Genomic DNA, 17,627 nt, shown 5'->3' on the forward strand with positions numbered 1-17,627 from the left:
ATTTTAATATAGATATATATATATATATATATTAAATATCTTGAAATATGGTCTGTCCCTGAGTTCACTGTCCCCCTCTGATGAAAATCCTTCTGAACAGGCCCTTTGGCCCTTTGTATCTCTAGTCACCTGACTCTCAGGAAGTAGGAGTTAATATCTCTCTTTAATCAACACTGTTTTTTAATTATTATTTTTTAGAGTGGCTTACTGATGTGGCAAAGCATATCATGTCCCAACAAATGTTTTTTTTTTTTTTTTTTTGTGTGTGAAGATCTGATTTGAAGATCTGATTAATTCATATGTTACAGTCTGACATATAGTCTACATTGCCCAAAACTAACGCACCCGCACGGCCTTGAGTAGTTGGCGCGAGACCCTACCTGTCTAACTTGAACTAATTCATATTGTGCAGTCACCATGTTATATCCTGTTGTTCATCACATGAGTAATAATAGCCGACATAGCCTATTTGTCACCCCGCATTTTGTTTTGCGAGGCACCTTCAAATAACCATTTGCCAAGAATGACAGCTATGTCAGTGTCTATGTTCACTTTTATATACTAACATTTTGTTTGTTTCATTATTAGCAGCATATTTCACATGTTGTATAGGCCTACCATAATTTGCATAGCCTGCACCTCATGAGGCGCTCCCAGTCCACAGCGAACTGAACTTTGCTTTTGCTTTATGACTTGTGGTCATGTCCCTCCCTGACAATTCACTAGGCTTCTTTTTTCAGCCTGACACCAGAGCAGCACTACCAAATATGCCCAGCTAAGACGGGCATTTTAACTCACTTTTGTTTTTGTATTTTCTGTCTGAGAAAGGTTTTGACAAAATGTCAAGATATCACAAGGCAGCCATTGATAATTATCTTGAACTTCTGAAAGAAGCTACCACACAAGATCTCAACACTCCAGACGAAGATGGAATGACACCAACTTTATGGGCTGCCTACCATGGAAATTTAGAGGCTTTACAACTAATTTGCAGTAGGAGGTGAGTGAAGATGAATTATAGATTTGAAAAGACTAAAGTATAGAAGGAGGTAGGCTAAATATAACCAAATTACACAAATGGAGTTGGGTTAATTTCCATTCTTAACCGTGGAATTGTAACCCTTTCTCTAAGATTGTAATTTTCAGTATTTTTATTAAAACAAAAATTATTAAAAAACGAAAATCATGAAAGAAAAAAAAGTAATTCTATGCAGAGTTACACCAGTTGACCATAGGTCTACTGTAAACACACATTTTCTCAGACAAGGTTATTGGCTGCTGTTATTCAAAGCATTTTTGGTTTAGTCAGAATCAGAAATTCAGAGATGTCAAAATGAGGTTTCAGAAATTCAGCCTTTAGGATTAGGGTACTACGGGCATCTCATATTATCTGGGGTACAAGACGTGCAGATTTGGAATTTGCTGTTTGTTAAGATGTTAATATAGATCAAATGTTAGGTTTATGATGCTTTCTCTGATTAAGCATGATTCTGAGCGACATTCCAGTTGGTCTATAAAACCACTATCATGCAAAGCTTTCAGGAAAGCCCTCGCCCTACACAAAACTCCAGATTCATATCTCATGTCTCATGTCTGCCATTTGAGTTTGGTTTGTATGCATTCTATTGGTAAATATTGCAAATATTGGTCTGCTTTAGTGTTCCCATGAGGAAATGCCCAAATCTGGCCAAAATAATTAGACCACAGTATTATGTAAAGGATCACCCTTTATTTCCTAGCAGTCTTTTGACTGAGTTGCCTATAAAACTCACAGCTGTTACACCATCAATATGCTATAACAGTTTATTTGTGTTTATATAGTCATTTGTAATTATAATGTATATATATATATATATATATATATATATATATATATATATATATATATATCATTAACTTTTATCATGGAGTTTGGTGTTGACCCTAGCAACAGAGGAATAACGTCAGCAGCACGTATTGGAAACTGAGATAAGCTGTGACACAGATAGAGCAATCAAGAGTTTTATAGATCCCGGGTGTGTGTATATGCAAGGACTTTAGTTTTTAATGGTTCATCTATTAACTAGCCACCAGATGGCTCATCACCTGTCACTGAATACAGTCAGGTGTTGACCAAAACAATATCCTCCTATGTCTGGTCTAATCCACATCCATACTCAAACCAGTCGTATGGCTTCTATATATTTCCATATTCATTTCAATACATAATGAGTATAACATTGGGATTCATTTGTCATTTTGTTCATTTAAGGTTATTGCAGTATAAAATCATGAATGACTAAATGATTGTACAGTATCTAACAGTGGTGTTGATCTTTTATCAAATATTCTTAGAGGGGATCCTGACAGAAGTGACATCTGGGGTAACACTCCACTTCACCATGCCGCCACCAATGGTCACCTGGCAATCATCAGCTTCCTGGTGTCCTTCGGTGCCAACATCTTCGCCCTAGACAATGAATTTCACACAGCTATGGATGTGGCCGCCTCACGAGACCACATGCAATGTGTGAGCTTTCTGGACGGCGCCGCCTCCCAGCAAACCAACAAGAATGCCAAAAAGGTGGAGACCCTGAAGAAGCGTGCCACCAAGGAGGCTCAAGAGCGTGTGAAAAGATGCGAGAAAGTAAAGAAGAAGCACCAGTCCAAGATGGACAAGAGGTACCGTGGAAGTATAGCGCCAGAGCCCAGCACGGCATCCTCGAACAACATGGGTTCCATCAGTGGCGTCAACGATCAATTCTCCAAGCTCATCGCCTCAGACAAGTCTGGCTCTCTCACAGCAAGAATGAAAGGAACCCTACAGCGAAAGCTTGGAAAGAAAGACACGGGAATGGTGGAGAGGCAGGGGGACAGCAATGTGATCTTCATGAAACAGAACGGCTCCACAGAGAAGCCTGAATTTGCCGACATGTTCAATGAGCAGGATGAAGATGAGGGCGAGACCGGAATTGGTGATCCCAATGAGGATGAGGACGATGGAGTACATGAGTCCATCTTCCAGAGGCCAGGCCTGGGCAAAATGGTGTTCCGCAAGAACTTCTCCATGGAGATGGGAATGGAGCCCGAGGACCTTCCCAGTGGAGACTGGGAAGGTCCCATGGGGGATGACCTGGCAACTCTGATCCACAAGGAGGTGTTTGAGACAGAGGAAGATGACGGTGGTGGTTTCGCAGCAGAGGGAAGTGTCCCTTGGAACCAGGAGGAGATCGGATTGGATGACCTTGACGAGGAGACGACTCCGCTGGATGCATTCCTGTCCTCCATCAGCCTTATGGACTTTGCGCCCATATTTGTCCGTGAGAAGCTTGACCTGGATGCCCTCATGCTGTGTGCAGATGAGGATCTTAGGGGCATTCGCATCCAGCTGGGCCCCCGCAAGAAGATTCTGGAGGCGGCAGCAAGACACAAGGCAGTTTTGGACCACCCTGGAATTCTGAAAGACACCTTCCTGTGAAGTAGCATGAAGAGGAGAAAGGAAAACATTGAACTGAATAGCAACATCATACTTCAGTAGGAGAAGCACACATTCACAACCTGTTAGAAAACAAACTAAATTGAATTAAAGCTTTATTCATGTTTTCTGGTGTTGAATTTGTAAGTAGCTGCATTAGGGTGATTAAGGGACCACGAAGAATTGAGTGACTTGGGCGACTGCTTTTATGACAACACATGTATAAAACCAAAATTATGATGAATCATGAAGAAATTATGAATGCATATCCATAAAGGATGATCACCAAATATAAATGCATGTCTATATTAAATCCATCTCTCTCTGCTGTATCATTAGAATTTGTAAAAGGTTCTTGTGAGTGATGTCTTTTTCATCTATTATTAACCTTGCAAATAAAGGAATTGTATGACTTTTTTGTCTTGCACGTGTACCTGAAGAATATGGTTATCACCAAAGGCAGACGATGAAAAAAAAAATCTGGTGGTGGTTTATTTGCCTGGTGACAGGCGAGTTCTATAAAACTCCAACAGGGGGCGGTAACATGTCATTTTTCGTAGATGATGTCTTAGAGAAATTCAGAGAAGAAGACATGGCGTCACGACTCCGCATAAACAATCTGAGGTCGACACTGACAGAAATTAGAAGATTTGACTGCTGAAAAATGTTCAACAGGTGGTTTTGCCATCAGGTTCTTTACCACGATGCCTTTGTAGTTTGCTTGTCTAGATTTATGGGTTTAAGGTGTCCGCTGCATTGACGTAAACACTGGATCTGGAAGAACATGAACCATCTGTAAGAGGTAATGTTCCACCCCTTATCAAAAACATTTTCAAAGGTGGTTCATCATTGTTGATTCATCGACATCAGTAACGGGGTCTTTATTTCACCTCACACACACAGTGGTAAGATTATTCTTTTTCACCATGGAAATAGTATGGAGGCAAAATGATAGTCAATAGTGATATTTGATACCCATCATGTTTCCCAGCGATTCCCAGTCGTCTGGCTGTCACAGTCGATGTCGGTGATACTGTCACTACTACATAGGCTACACGTGCAATACGCTCGTTGTATTCATTGTTTTTGCTTCGCTTAAATCCCTTACGAGTAATTTGTATATATTTATTGTTAAACATCGCTGTGTTGCAGCCTACTGTGTAAAGATGTTTTTGATTAGTTGAATAATTCGATTATCCCTATTACTTCTATAACCAGAGTGACAGAACAGTGATCAGAAAAATGGAAATAATGGTTGTGAACGTATCGCCCACTTCCCCTGCTACGGCAACTCTTCCTCCATCTCCTGTTCTGGAGGAATCCGGTTTTCCCCTCGCCTCCTTGGACAGTGAGGAATACGTGTTTGTAGAGGCACGCCATCCCAACAAGGTGCTGGAAGGCCTCAACAGTCTGCGCCTGAATAATGCCTTTTGTGATGTGACACTGTGCTGCGGAGGACAGGAGTTTCCCTGCCATCGCATCGTGCTTGCCTCTTTTAGCTCCTATTTTCAGGTAAGGCTCACATACACGTTGCTCCAGTGAGGACAAAACAACATCTTGACTATTGAGACGTGAGCATTTGGTGTGTTTGCTAATGTGAAATCAACCCCCACCCCTCTTGATCAGCAAAGCATAGCTCTACCATTGCCTAATGAGATATTAGTGCTTCATGAATCATTCAAAGATGATATCCTACATATTTGAGATAGATTGGAGATTTTGGTAGCTAACCTGTAGGAGAATAACCCATTTTGAAGGCTTCATCATGTCAGATTGGTAATATTTTAGTTAGTTCAGTTTAATCAGTTTTTTGTCATCATTTTTGCCATATTATGAAAGGCATTTCATCTAAGCACAGTAATGATCACAACTAAAAAAACATCAAAATACTAGAAGTCTTTTCCAAGTCTTGTGTCCTATATATTATAGTGTCACAGTCACCTTTTAAGAATAAACAACCATCATGAAGTCCATGCAGTGATGCTATGGCAACTATCCCTGGCAGGCCATGTTTTCCACTGATCTAATGGAGTCGCGTCAGGAGCGTGTGGCCATCAACGGTGTGGAGCCGCAGATGATTGGCATGCTGGTGAGCTACGCCTACACGGCCGAGGTGGTCATTTCCAAAGCCAACGTACAGGCCCTCCTGGCCGCCGCCAACCTCCTGGACGTGATGGCAGTGCGTGAGGCCTGCTGCCGCTTCATGGAGCGCCAGATGGACGAGATCAACTGTGTGGGCATCCACTGTTTCGCCGAGGCGCACTCCTGTCACGAGCTGGAGCGCCGCAGCATGGAGTACATCCAGCAGCACTTCAGCACCGTCTGCCAGCAGGTGGGATCGAGGAGGCCTACACAGTTTAACTGATTTTTTTCTGTTTGTTTGTTTCCTCATTTGGAGCTGCTGTGTGTTTACGTTACATAAATCTGCCCATGCCAACAGGAGGAGTTCCTGTCTCTGTGCGCTGACAAGCTGACCGAGATTATCTCCAGCGACCACCTGAACGTGCCAAAAGAGGAAACAGTGTTTGAGGCAGCAATGCTCTGGCTAAACAAGAGCACGTCTCGGAGACAGAGCTTTGAAAAAGTGAGTGACTGACACAAACTCAGAATTTGGTCTGAGTTTCAATTTATTTGCCAAAGTGAGAAAACAGTATTGTTAATGTAATACAATGACCCTTTTGAAATAGTAGTTAGTTGTGAGTCCTGTTGGCCTTAAGCCTACAGAAGAGACTGGCCTGGTTTACTCTGTATCGGCACGAGATGCCTCGAAATGTCGGGGATTCAGATGCTAAGCTCTGAAATCCATCTAGATCAGTTGAGAGGGTGGGTCCTCTCAGAAGGGGGCACAGCTGTCCAGACTGCCCAGGCAAAGTTATTGTTGTTGTACATGACATGGGCATTGTTCTCTGCTATGAATATGGATCATGTTTCAGCATGGTTAGTAGTACTGTATGATTGGTTGGTTGATTGAATAAGGCCCATCTGTTTACCCTGAATCTAACTAATTGATTCTCCTTACAGAATCAGTTTGAATATGTTTTTGGTTACTGTTATTATTGTCAATTTAGACTCATAAAGTAGTTAAAAACTGTGAATTTGGGAAATACATACATTTTTAAGGTTTGTTGTTATGCGAATTAAATGGATCACTGTGTCAACAGCAAATATTCAACAATCCTTTGAAGCCCTACAAAGATAATGCAGAGGAGTTTGTTGTTTTATGTAAACACACACATTAAAGGTGCTCTAAGCGGTGTCAGACGTTTTGTAGGCTAAAACATTTTTTGTCACTTACAGCAAACATCACCTCACCATCCGCTAGCTGCCTGTGTTCTGAATACTCTGTAAAAAAATGTTAAAAAAATGATAACATAACAAACTGTTCCAGCAAATCACCGACAAGATGCGCGTTTAGGAGAGTTTCAATTGCACAGGAGGGAGGGGGAGGAGGTAGTCTTCAGGTTTTCACTCGCAGATTAGTCTGGCATCTCTCCGATAGAGAAAATTTGGAGCAGTTCGCCAAACGAACGTCCAATCAGCGTTGGTTTTGAGTCGGGTTTAGGTGTGACGCAACGAGAAGCTACTCTTCAATCTAAACAACATGGCGACTTCCACGGATAAGATGAGCATAGCTGTCTCTGAAGTTTTATCCGAATATTCGAGTATTCCTGGGGAAGCTAGGAAGCTAGGAGTCTCTGCAATGTAGCTTGGAGTAATGAAGGACACAGATATCCTCCACGGCCAATTCCAGTTAGTATTTGGTAGCCCTGAATCTTAGTTACTTAACGAGAAGGAATATGCTTTCTTCAGAAGTGTAGCCTACCATAAAAACTGGGTGGGGATTGTCGTTGATGAGGTTCATGTCACATACAAATGGTAAGTTTAAAAACGTTAACGTTAGCTACTTACCTAACTTGTCTGTTAAAAGATGCCATTCGAAGAACGCTTCGTTGATCTGATTGGTTGATTTGGCCCGTCTATCACCAACATAGGTGGTGATAGACAGATGGTTTATCCAATCAGCTAACCAATATTTTCGCCCCTTCCCAAATTCTCCAACGGAAAGTTCCCAGATGGATATGCGGAGCAAATGCGAAGCAATCTATCTGGCGGAGTCAGGTTAATGTTACCCAGCATTGCTTAGAGCACCTTTAATATTCAATTATGTGTATACAATTACATTTGCTTTTGTATACAACAGGTGCTTGAACACATTCGCATGCCCCTCATAAGCCCATACTACATCCATGACGTCATTGAGTCCCTGGATGTGGTCAAGGAGTCCCTCAAGTGCCAGAGGCTCATCTCCGAGGCCAAGGATTACATGCTGCTGCAGGACCGCAGAGGGGAGCTCTACGGCCCCAGGGCTCGGCCTCGCCGCTCCACAGGTACCACCCCGCACCTTCTGTTTCCAGACGGTCAGCAAATATCTCTGGTGTTTGTATTGGCAACTATTTAATTAGATGTAACATTACACTACTCACAATCACATTTGACGGTTTTGTACATTTTCAAAGTTTGCACTTTTTAAACTTTCATATGGTTATACGTGTTATAAAAAATGCTTAATGATTATATCAACTTGATGCCTCCTTTTATTTTTTCCATATGGCTATAAGGAGAATACAGCAGGCAATACTTCCCATACTATCATCCAGATTAATATCTTTGAAATATACGGTGGATTGATCTTGTCTCTCATCATACGCAACTGTACCTGACAGGCACAGCTGAAGTCATTGTGACAGTTGGTGGGGAGGACGACAAGGTGGTTCTACGAAGTGTGGAGAGCTTTGACCCCATGACCAACCAGTGGAAGAGCCTTGCTTGTCTTCCATTTGCTGTCAGCAAACACGGTTTAGTTGTTTCAGGTGAGACACTCCGAACAGCTCCAAACGTGATGCTATCAGGTTTTATCTAACCCACTTGTTTTAGTGTTGGGCCTTTGATAAACGCTATTACGATGGTGATTGGGTAGTAGGTCATGTCGACGGAGCAGAAAATGTTGGAAATGTTATTGTAGGGAGAGGATTTATAACATGACCTAATAATTTTATCTATTGGTATTTGCTTCTTCTCTCCACAGGCTCCATGTTATATCTAGCAGGAGGGGAGTTCCCAGATGGCTCAGCCAGCCGTGAGATGTGGCGCTATGACCCCTGCTTTGACTCATGGCAGGAGATGGCCCCAATGAATGTAGCACGCTCAGAACTGGGTGAGAATATTACATGAGAGCACAATTATTTGTCTCTGCCCCCCCCCCCCACTTGTTCTGCAATGTGCACAGAATAACCAACACTGTGAGCAAAATGATGCAAAGATAGTAGAATAACAGTATATGTGGTCATCGACACTGCTTTCAAAATGAGTTTTGCTGAATCAGTAACAGTGTCTCCAGTGGCAAGTTATATTTTTAAAGATCCAACAGTTTGTTATATAGTGCAAGTTTATCCCATAAAGCCACTTTACAGCCACTGTCATGCATGCAGGTGGAAAAGGATTTGAGTTGGATAGTTTACGTAATCTTCATTAAATAATTAGTTTTTATAGAGTACATGATTTGGTGATGATTTCCTTTTCTTGAGCAAGATGTCCCCTTCTCTCTCCCACAGGTCTAGTCATGCTGGATGGATATGTGTTTGCTGTGGGGGGCTGGGAGGGCCGCTCTCGCCTAGACACAGTGGAGTGCTACAATCCCCACACCAACAGCTGGCAGTTCATGGAATCAGTCAAGATGGCAGTCACCAGCCCTGCTGTGGTAGCATTAGATGGTCTTCTTTATGTCACAGGTCATTGCATTGCTTGCTAATCTGCTTAGAGTAACTCCTAACTCACAGTTCTTGAAAAAATTAAGAGACCACTGCACATTTTTCTGATGTCATCCTATGGTTGCTGAGTGACATTCGAATGATTTGAAGGTCGTATTCACAATGAAGAGAACAGTGCAAATTTGAATATGATTGTCAACTCATTCAAATGTCACTCAGCAACTGTAGGATGACATTTCAATGGATCAGAAAAATGTGCAGGGGTCTCTTAATTTTTCCAGAGCTGTATTTACTGTGATCTAGTCTGATCTGATACATACATACGATCTGATACTGATATGATACATGCTCCAGGAAGTTTATAAGCACTTTTAATTTTGATGATTTTGCCTTCCTGTATTTTTTTTATCCAACAAAAAAAAGAAAACACTGACCCATTGAACTAAATAACTTTTTTATTCTTTCCCATAACTAGGTGGAGCTGTTCTTGAGGATGGAGATGGCACAGATCTTGCACAGGCGTACAACCCAAAAACTTGTGCGTGGACAGAGGTAGCCCCCATGCAGATCGCTCGCTCAGGGTCGGCTGCCTGCACCCTGAAGGGCAAGATCTATGTTATAGGTGAGTTGGATAATTGTCACATCTTTCACTAACTTCCAGTTATCAGTACTTGACTTGTACTCTGATATTTGTTTTGGACCACATTAGAAAAATATCATACATTCCTGTAACTTTACACGACCCTCTGCTCAAATCAGTTTAACTTGTATTCAGATTTGTTAGCTTATTTCTCCCAGAAAGAATTATAAATAAATAAAGACAGATTTATGAGTTAACCAGATCATTAGACTTTGTGGAGTTGATCCAAATACTACTGAATGTGAAAAGTAATTCTGTATCTATATTTTAGGATTTATTTCCGGTGAGGTTGTGTAAATACTTTTTTCTTCTCCTCTGTTATGTTTATCCACAATCACGTCGGATTGTTTCGCGGCCTGTTTTTGCTCATTCTGTAGCACTTTTTCACTGCCCTTTGCACACAGGGGGTTGGCATGCTTCCACAGAGAACACAGACAAGGTGGAGTGCTACGATCCCAAGACCAATCAGTGGACCATGTGTGCCCCAATGAAGGAGCGGCGGTACCGACCTGGTGTGGCTGTAGTGGACGGGAAGATTTATGTTCTAGGGGGAGAGGAGGGTTGGGATAGGTAGGTAACACATTTTCAACACTCCAATGTATATTTCAGTTTAATGAAAAAGAATAGACATCCAGGTTTCTGTAGTTTAAGTGCATATATTTGAATCCAAAGCTGCTTTCAGTTTAGCAAACATGGTTGCATGTTGGCAGAAAATTAAGTAAGTAAGTAGTAGTAAGTATATATACTCTTTTGATCCCGTGAGGGAAATTTGGTCTCTGCATTTATCCCAATCCGTGAATTAGTGAAACACACAGTGAGGTGAAGCACACACTAATCCCGGTGCAGTGAGCTGCCTGCTACAACAGCGGCGCTCGGGGAGCAGTAAGGGGTTAGGTGCCTTGCCGGCAACCCTCCGGTTACAAGTCCGAAGCGCTAACCAGTAGGCCACGGCTGCCCAAAGTCATTAGTTATAATTAAATGTGGAGGTATACTGATACATGTAGTAATAATAATAATAGAGAGAAACAGCCCCTTTTGCTCGCATTCATCTCCATTTCTGAACTGCATGAGAAGCTACATATTGCTTACGTCAGAGTTTATCTGTCTGTTTGGCAGGTACCACGATACAATCGAGCGGTACTCTGAGGAAACAGACAGCTGGGAGATTGTAGGGGAGATGCCCACCAGCCGGAGCTGGCTAAGCTGCGTGTCGATGCAGCTGAGGAAGGACACTCGGGGCGGCAGTTGTCCTGGGACTGCTGCTGAGACGGAGTTCCCAGACGTTGACTGAACACTTCAAATTTGCGGTCACATGCAGGGGCAAATTCTGCCAGCACTTCGCTCGCTGTGGTCAGAGCAAGACGACGATTGGTGTTGCACCCGTGAATTTGTGTGTCGGTAAGAGGCACCAACTCCTTACACACGGGTGGTTGCTAAAACATACCCTTGTGGAAGGGTCCATGCACATATGCCTTTTCCGGTGGATTCATTCCATTATCCAAAGGTGGGAGTCGAAGAAACACTCGCCCATGTGTGCAGTGTGTTTTTTGTGATTGTAGACCGTGTCGTCCCATTCTGCTCTGGAGTATAACATGTGATGTGATCATGTGCCCTTAGGGCTTTGTTTTGTAGCGTCCATTTGTGTATTATTGTAACTTAATCTGTAGTCTTTTGTGTAGTATTTTTGTACAGTATTTTCTATTGTGATGTTAATTTTGTATTTATTATTTACTTCAATTAGTACATGCATACAATAAGTTTTGCCTAATGGGCACACCTGATATTTATCAGTATAAAGGAGATGCCATTTACATGGATTGTTAGCATCACTGGAATATTAGTGCTTTAAGACAATCAGGTAATTACCCTTGAGTGAAGGGTGTGTGTATATGAATCTGTTTTGTTTAATGTTCAAACCTCAAGACATCTACCTGGAATATGTGTGTTAATATATTAAATACTGAACCATGTTTTAAGATGTCATGAGCTGTTCTGTCTTCAAATAAAATACATTTTGCAAGCACATAACCAGTAACATTGTAAGAATCACACTGAAAGTACTACCATGAACAAAATGTTTATCTTAACTCTACAAAAAAAGTTCACAGGCTTAACAATGTGGTATGAGCATGATCAAAGCTTAAGAAAAACTACACTAAAACGTGAAAGTTAAATAAAAAAAAAAAGTTGCAGATAAACCAGAGAGGATAGTAAAATAACTTGCCTTTTAGAGCAAAAAAAAAAAAAAGGGTTCCTCTGCCATGCAAAGGACACACATTGAACTCATCATAGATATTTCACGCTGTATGTCCACATCATGCTTTCATCATGACTTCAGAGTCAGACCAGCAGCCTCTCAATGGCCATTTGCACGGACTGAATCTGGGGTTTGAGCTGTGAACCCTCCTTAATGGTAACAGATGTGGCGATGACTGGTCGGGAGACTCCGCAGGCTCGTCCCAGAGCCTGTTTTGAGCGCACGAATACATACGGGACGTTCTTATCCTCACACAAAAGTGGCAGGTGAAGAATTATCTCCAGTGGTTCAGCATCAGCAGCCATCACAATGAACTCCGAAATACCTCGGTTCAAGGTTTTGGTGGCTGTGTGGACAATGTATAAAGATTAGGCTAACTTGGAGATTGCGGTTACAGTGTTACAACCAAAGCTGTGTTGTATATATGCCTCTACGCTGTAAAAACATTAACAAAAGGTTACCTTCATTAGCCCCCTTCCGCAGTTGCTTATAATTGGAAGCTTGCTGTACAAGATCCAGTATTGTTTTACTCAGCGTTGCGTCAGCAAGCGGATAGGCTTTTGGATTCACCTCTGGTTCAGTCTGTAATGTTAACGGAAAGCATGTCAGTGACTCGATCTGTACTTATAATACAGCTAGTAGTGAATAATAAACAGTACTGCATTCGTTATATATATATAGTAATCCTGTAAAATAAACTCATAACCATCAAATTGTACACAAAAGTGCTGACAGCACGTGGGTTACTTGCAGCCACAGGTCACAGCAACAGTGCTAGCCTGTAACTGAAGGCTAGCATGCCCGAGCTACCTAGCTAATTCACGGAGTTATCAACGATAGGCAACTATTTCTATTTTACTTCGTTTATTGATAAACGAACAAGAGCTTGTCGTGTTTGGTACACACGTTCACAACATCAAACAGCAAACATCAGCAATAAGCATCTTTAGCTGGCTAGCCGTTAACTTAGCAAATGGTGCATGACTTACCATATTCACTAACTTCGTAGTAGGTAAAGTTAAAATGTATAAGTCTTATGCAGTCCTCTCGGCGTGTGCTTCACGGAGGACAGAATTTGTTCTTAACGTTGATTTGTAAAAAAAAAAAAAAAAAAAAAAATTAATATAAGGAGGGAAATGCCACTTTCCTGCTGTTGAGAGCACATACGCACACTGCAGTTCCCGGGTATGGTTCAGAACGATTCAGAATCGTCAGTTGAGGGGCGTGTCCGAACACGGTGTGTCATAATCCTGCGCCAATTGATTAACATGTCAAATGAAAAGTCCTTCTTTATTATTGATATTATTTCATAACTTTGCAATTTTTAAAAAAATATTCACTTGTTTTAATCGGGACATCTTCAAACTAAATAAAGCCAAAGGGCTCCATTTATCATAACCCCTCCGAGGGAGTGAACAGGGGGGTATTCCAAATACCTCGGTAAGTTAACTTGGTAAGTGGTTAACTCGGTAAGTGGTAAACCTCCTAGTAGAAGAGCTATATTTGGCTTCATTCTCCAAATAAAAACAATACCGTATAGGGCTCGACTTGTACACACACATCTTCACTGTCATCACTCACATACATCATACATCCAGTACTCTGCTTGCAATAGTAACCCAGATAGCAAAATTTGACCGGCCCACCTCTGGCCCACTACCTTGCCTCAGGGTTTTGTGAGTGTTGGCCCATTCAACAATGGCCCAATTACTGATAACTGACACAAAGAATTTCCTCTGGCCCAGATGTGGCCCACACACTGCAAAATGACTCTCATTGTTTCTGTTGGCCCACACACTGTGAAATGACTCTTATTGTTTCTGTTGGCCCAGGTGTGGCCCACACACTGTGAAATGACTCTTATTGGAACTGTTGGCCCAGGTGTGGCCCACACACTGTGAAATGACTCTTATTGTTTCTGTTGGCCCAGGTGTGGCCCACACACTGTGAAATGACTGTCATGCATTCTGTTGGCCCAGGTCTGGCCCATACACTATATAACTGAGTGTTGGCTGAGTGTCGGCTGGGCCTCTGGGCCTGTACTGGCCCACACACTATAAAACTGATCTGACTGAGTGTTGGCTGAGTGTTGGCTGGGCCTCTGGGCCTGTACTGGCCCACGCACTATAAAACTGATCTGACTGAGTGTTGGCTGAATGTCGGCTGGGTCCCCGGGCCACATGTGGCCCATTAACTACCAAAAGTACTTGAAAATAAACACAAATCCAGAACTAGTAATTAAAAGCACAAGCTACTTTTATTAACAAGTTTGACAAACACAACCTTGCAAATAAAACAAACATTTAAAAATTATACAAGCTTTTACATATATACACTTTAGATATTAAACAAGTTAAAATATACAATCTACTTTTATCTACAACAATCGACTTCTTTCATATACAAAAACACAAACAATTAAACATTTTAAAACTGTATAATGATTCAAAGAAATAAATGATTCTAAATTAACATTAAATATTTACAGAAATATTCTATCTCTCTCCCTCACTCACTCACTCTAAAAGAGTAATTCCATTGTCAGTAGTTGTGGGTTGTGAGTTAAGTGTTAAGTGCTTTAAATTCTGTATTTTTGTACCATGTACCATGACCTACCCAGCTACATACATGCACACATACTCACTCTCAAAGTATTTTTCAATAGCAGCAACCTTTGCCACCTGCCTTCTCTTTCTGTTGCCGCTTCATTGTTGCCTCCACCAGTTTCAGCAGCACTACCAGCCGGGGGTGTCTCCAAACTGCATTTAGGTATAAAAGAATATTATAAGATCATTATGAGGTCTAAAGCAAGATTTCAACATGTCATCTGTCAGAAGTTCTGTCTGTCCACTCAAATATACTTACAGATAGCCACCTCAGCTCTCTGTGGGGGTTGATCAAAGAGTTCTTTCCATCCATCCTTCAATTTGAGATGCATGGACAGCATGTCATTTCAAAAGAAAAGAAAAAAATCATTAAACTATGTATCCTTTACTGTCTGACAAAATATTACTAAAGCCCAGTCTTGCCATTCTGCAGCTGTCTTGGTAACACCTCCCTGGTAGTTATTTTGGGCAACATTTACATTGTGTGATTGTTAAATGCTGATATATTACCAATGACAATCACCAAGAGCAAGACATATTTGTCAACACATACAGACCTGAAGCACTTGTGGACTTCCTTCACAAGAGCCTTGTGGGTGCTCCAGTTGGTTGGCCATGTTTTCAACAGCGCATGTTTCCTGCCCACTCCTGTTCTTTGCTGACATAATGGATGAGGCAAACCAAAAGCATCTAAAAATGACACATCACAAAACACAGGCCTAGATGAAAGCTGATTCCTATGATTTTGGCTCATCTAAACAAAAACGTATTACTTATTCTATTAAATCAATGTACAACTTACCAAGAGCTCTTCAGGTCTCCTGTTTTTCCAACACAAGAAATGGTTCACACATGTATACACAGGTAGCTTCTTCATCCAAAGGAGTGCAGGCAGGTCTCTGGTCAGTGTGGCCTGGATTCTGAGGTGTACATTTAAAAAAAGTCACAGTAACGTTAGGTTAATGGAAGTATATGTGCTCAAAATGATTACATGATCATAAAACAACCCCTCAGTACAAAATACAGAACGACCTTAAAATACAGATTTTGATGAGCTTTACATGACCAGGACAGGACCCACCCTGCTACCATCTCTCTCTCTCTCACACACACACACACTCTCTCTTAAGGCATACAGTCTCAGTCCTGCCTGCCTAGTGCCTGAAGTTGGATAGATAACGATGAAATGCCCAATTACCAATCGCTATATTCTAAGTCACGCAATACTGGTTAACTGTTAAGCTATTTCTAAAATGATTAGATCACACTTTTCTTTGAAAACCACATAATTATGCAAGTATAGCTAACGTTACAGCACTGAACGTTTTTGACCACCAACACTGACGTTAAAGGTAGCAGCTAATTAGGCCAACAAAGTAGGCTAAGAAATCATAACGTATGTTACCGCTAGCTTCGTCATCGTCAAGGGGGTTAGACTGAAACACCCATTCTTGTTATGCTACTTGTTAAACTTTGTCTGCAATAATAAGCCTACGTACATTCATAATGATTTACATGCAATAACAGGTAAAGTTGCATGTTACTTACCACAGGCAGTGTCCAAAACGAGACAGTTTCGCGCCGTCCTGCTGGTTTCAAACTGAACAGTTGCTCTGCTCGTGGCTCTTCCACATGTAATGGGCCGACAGTCACTTCACAGAATTGGGCCATGTACGTTTAGCGTCCGGCTGTCGCTAAATGTTTCATTTTTGCCGCCAACAGCCTCGATACTGATCAGTGTTCGTTCCTGAAGTATCGGGCCACACACTGTATGAAATCCGTCTGCCGAGATTGATTCGAAAACTGGCAGTAGCCCATCAAACCCCAATCGGGCCAACTACTGCGTGTCAGTGTCGGCCCATTCAAGGGGACAGTGCCTCAGCCGACCTGAAACTCCGCCGACAGTGGCAGCACTCAGCCAGGATCGGGCCGACTGTGTTTACTGTGCTTCAGCCGACTCGGACCTCAGCCGACACTGCCAGCACTCAGCCAGAATCGGGCCGACTATGCTTGCTATCTGGGAAGTCCCTGCCCCCCCCCCCCCCCCCCCACACACACACACACACACATACACAGCACATTATTTCATCAGGAAGCTTCTCCAACACACATCCCCAACATACTTACAGCACACTGCCCCCCCCCCCCCAATACACAGCACATTGTCTCATGAGGAAGCTTCCCCAACACACATACTGCACACTGCCCTCTCCCCACATACACAGCACACTATCCCATCTCCCCTGTCATCCCCCCAACACACACACCAAGACCCCTGGCAGTTGGGTTAGCCCCTTGAGCCGTGGATCTGCCCAAGGTTTCTTCCTTGGTAAGGGAGTTTTTCCTTGCCCCTGTTGCTCTTGGGTGCTCCTTGTTGGTGCCCCCCACCCAATCCCAATCCTCCACCACCTTTTTTATGCAGCCCTTGCCACTTAATCTACTAAACCCCTCTTCTACTGCACTCTTTACCCCCCCCCCCATTAATGCACAAATAGGCTGACACCAGACATAATTTCACTGCATTTCTAGTAACTATATGCATGTGACAATAAACTTCCTTGTATCCTTGTAGGAGGTTTACCACTTACTCTGTGTTAACCTACCCAGGTTTGTCACTAAACCACGTAGACTACTTCTCATTTACATTTGTTTTTAAAATGCATGTGATCCGATCACAAGTGGTTAGCCCTAAATACAAGTGTAAACAATCACCAAGACGCATTACATAGATATCAGTAAAGGGTTCAACAATAAAAACAAAAACAATGCTTGAACATTCTATTTGGTTCCCAATCGACTTCCTCTGCATTAAGATAACATATGGAATGTTAAAACGGAAGCCTTAGGGGCCAACTATGATGCTGATAATGGAACTCTCTTGAAAGGGTCTATTAACGTTTTT

The 17,627-nt window shown here is 42.1% G+C and overlaps 3 protein-coding genes and 1 long non-coding RNA gene across 4 annotated transcripts; 2 read left to right on the forward strand and 2 right to left on the reverse strand.

Annotated features, from left to right (window-relative positions):
• Positions 1 to 699: 699 nt before the first annotated feature.
• anks4b (ankyrin repeat and sterile alpha motif domain containing 4B) lies at positions 700 to 3,870 on the forward strand. The gene is made up of 2 exons (XM_042086609.1): positions 700 to 1,000; positions 2,335 to 3,870. The coding sequence occupies exons 1-2, from the start codon at positions 840 to 842 to the stop codon at positions 3,455 to 3,457; spliced, it is 1,284 nt and encodes a 427-aa protein (XP_041942543.1). The 5' UTR covers positions 700 to 839; the 3' UTR covers positions 3,458 to 3,870.
• Positions 3,871 to 3,952: 82 nt separating this feature from the next.
• On the forward strand, positions 3,953 to 11,843 carry si:ch211-256e16.3 (kelch-like protein 20). Its single transcript, XM_042086608.1, has 11 exons — positions 3,953 to 4,256; positions 4,673 to 4,966; positions 5,460 to 5,786; positions 5,895 to 6,038; positions 7,656 to 7,842; positions 8,179 to 8,325; positions 8,541 to 8,669; positions 9,067 to 9,243; positions 9,698 to 9,844; positions 10,267 to 10,432; positions 10,979 to 11,843. Exons 2-11 carry the CDS (start codon positions 4,697 to 4,699, stop codon positions 11,151 to 11,153), a joined length of 1,869 nt encoding a protein of 622 aa, XP_041942542.1. The 5' UTR covers positions 3,953 to 4,256; positions 4,673 to 4,696; the 3' UTR covers positions 11,154 to 11,843.
• Positions 11,844 to 11,923: 80 nt separating this feature from the next.
• On the reverse strand, positions 11,924 to 13,334 carry LOC121705570 (NHP2-like protein 1). The gene is made up of 3 exons (XM_042086610.1): positions 13,109 to 13,334; positions 12,581 to 12,701; positions 11,924 to 12,465 (listed from the first exon to the last, which is right to left on the reverse strand). The coding sequence occupies exons 1-3, from the start codon at positions 13,109 to 13,111 to the stop codon at positions 12,203 to 12,205; spliced, it is 387 nt and encodes a 128-aa protein (XP_041942544.1). The 5' UTR covers positions 13,112 to 13,334; the 3' UTR covers positions 11,924 to 12,202.
• Positions 13,335 to 14,476: 1,142 nt separating this feature from the next.
• LOC121705350 lies at positions 14,477 to 16,745 on the reverse strand. Its single transcript, XR_006030772.1, has 5 exons — positions 16,274 to 16,745; positions 15,528 to 15,645; positions 15,283 to 15,415; positions 14,985 to 15,039; positions 14,477 to 14,878 (listed from the first exon to the last, which is right to left on the reverse strand). It is a non-coding gene; the product is annotated as an uncharacterized LOC121705350 (long non-coding RNA).
• Positions 16,746 to 17,627: the final 882 nt, after the last annotated feature.

The sequence above is a fragment of the Alosa sapidissima genome, chromosome 3 (assembly GCF_018492685.1).
Source record: "Alosa sapidissima isolate fAloSap1 chromosome 3, fAloSap1.pri, whole genome shotgun sequence".
In the NCBI taxonomy this organism is placed as follows: Eukaryota; Metazoa; Chordata; class Actinopteri; order Clupeiformes; family Clupeidae; genus Alosa; species Alosa sapidissima.

Excerpts from the sequence above, each read along its gene's own strand:
- anks4b (XM_042086609.1), top strand. The coding sequence starts at position 840 with ATGTCAAGATATCACAAGGCAGCCATTGATAATTATCTTGAACTTCTG. Across the intron at positions 1,001-2,334 it reads CAACTAATTTGCAGTAGGAG|AGGGGATCCTGACAGAAGTG; the intron begins GTGAGTGAAGAT and ends AAATATTCTTAG.
- si:ch211-256e16.3 (XM_042086608.1), top strand. The coding sequence starts at position 4,697 with ATGGAAATAATGGTTGTGAACGTATCGCCCACTTCCCCTGCTACGGCA. Across the intron at positions 6,039-7,655 it reads GGAGACAGAGCTTTGAAAAA|GTGCTTGAACACATTCGCAT; the intron begins GTGAGTGACTGA and ends TGTATACAACAG. Across the intron at positions 7,843-8,178 it reads TCGGCCTCGCCGCTCCACAG|GCACAGCTGAAGTCATTGTG; the intron begins GTACCACCCCGC and ends TGTACCTGACAG.
- LOC121705570 (XM_042086610.1), bottom strand. Across the intron at positions 12,466-12,580 it reads GCGGAAGGGGGCTAATGAAG|CCACCAAAACCTTGAACCGA; the intron begins GTAACCTTTTGT and ends TTGTCCACACAG.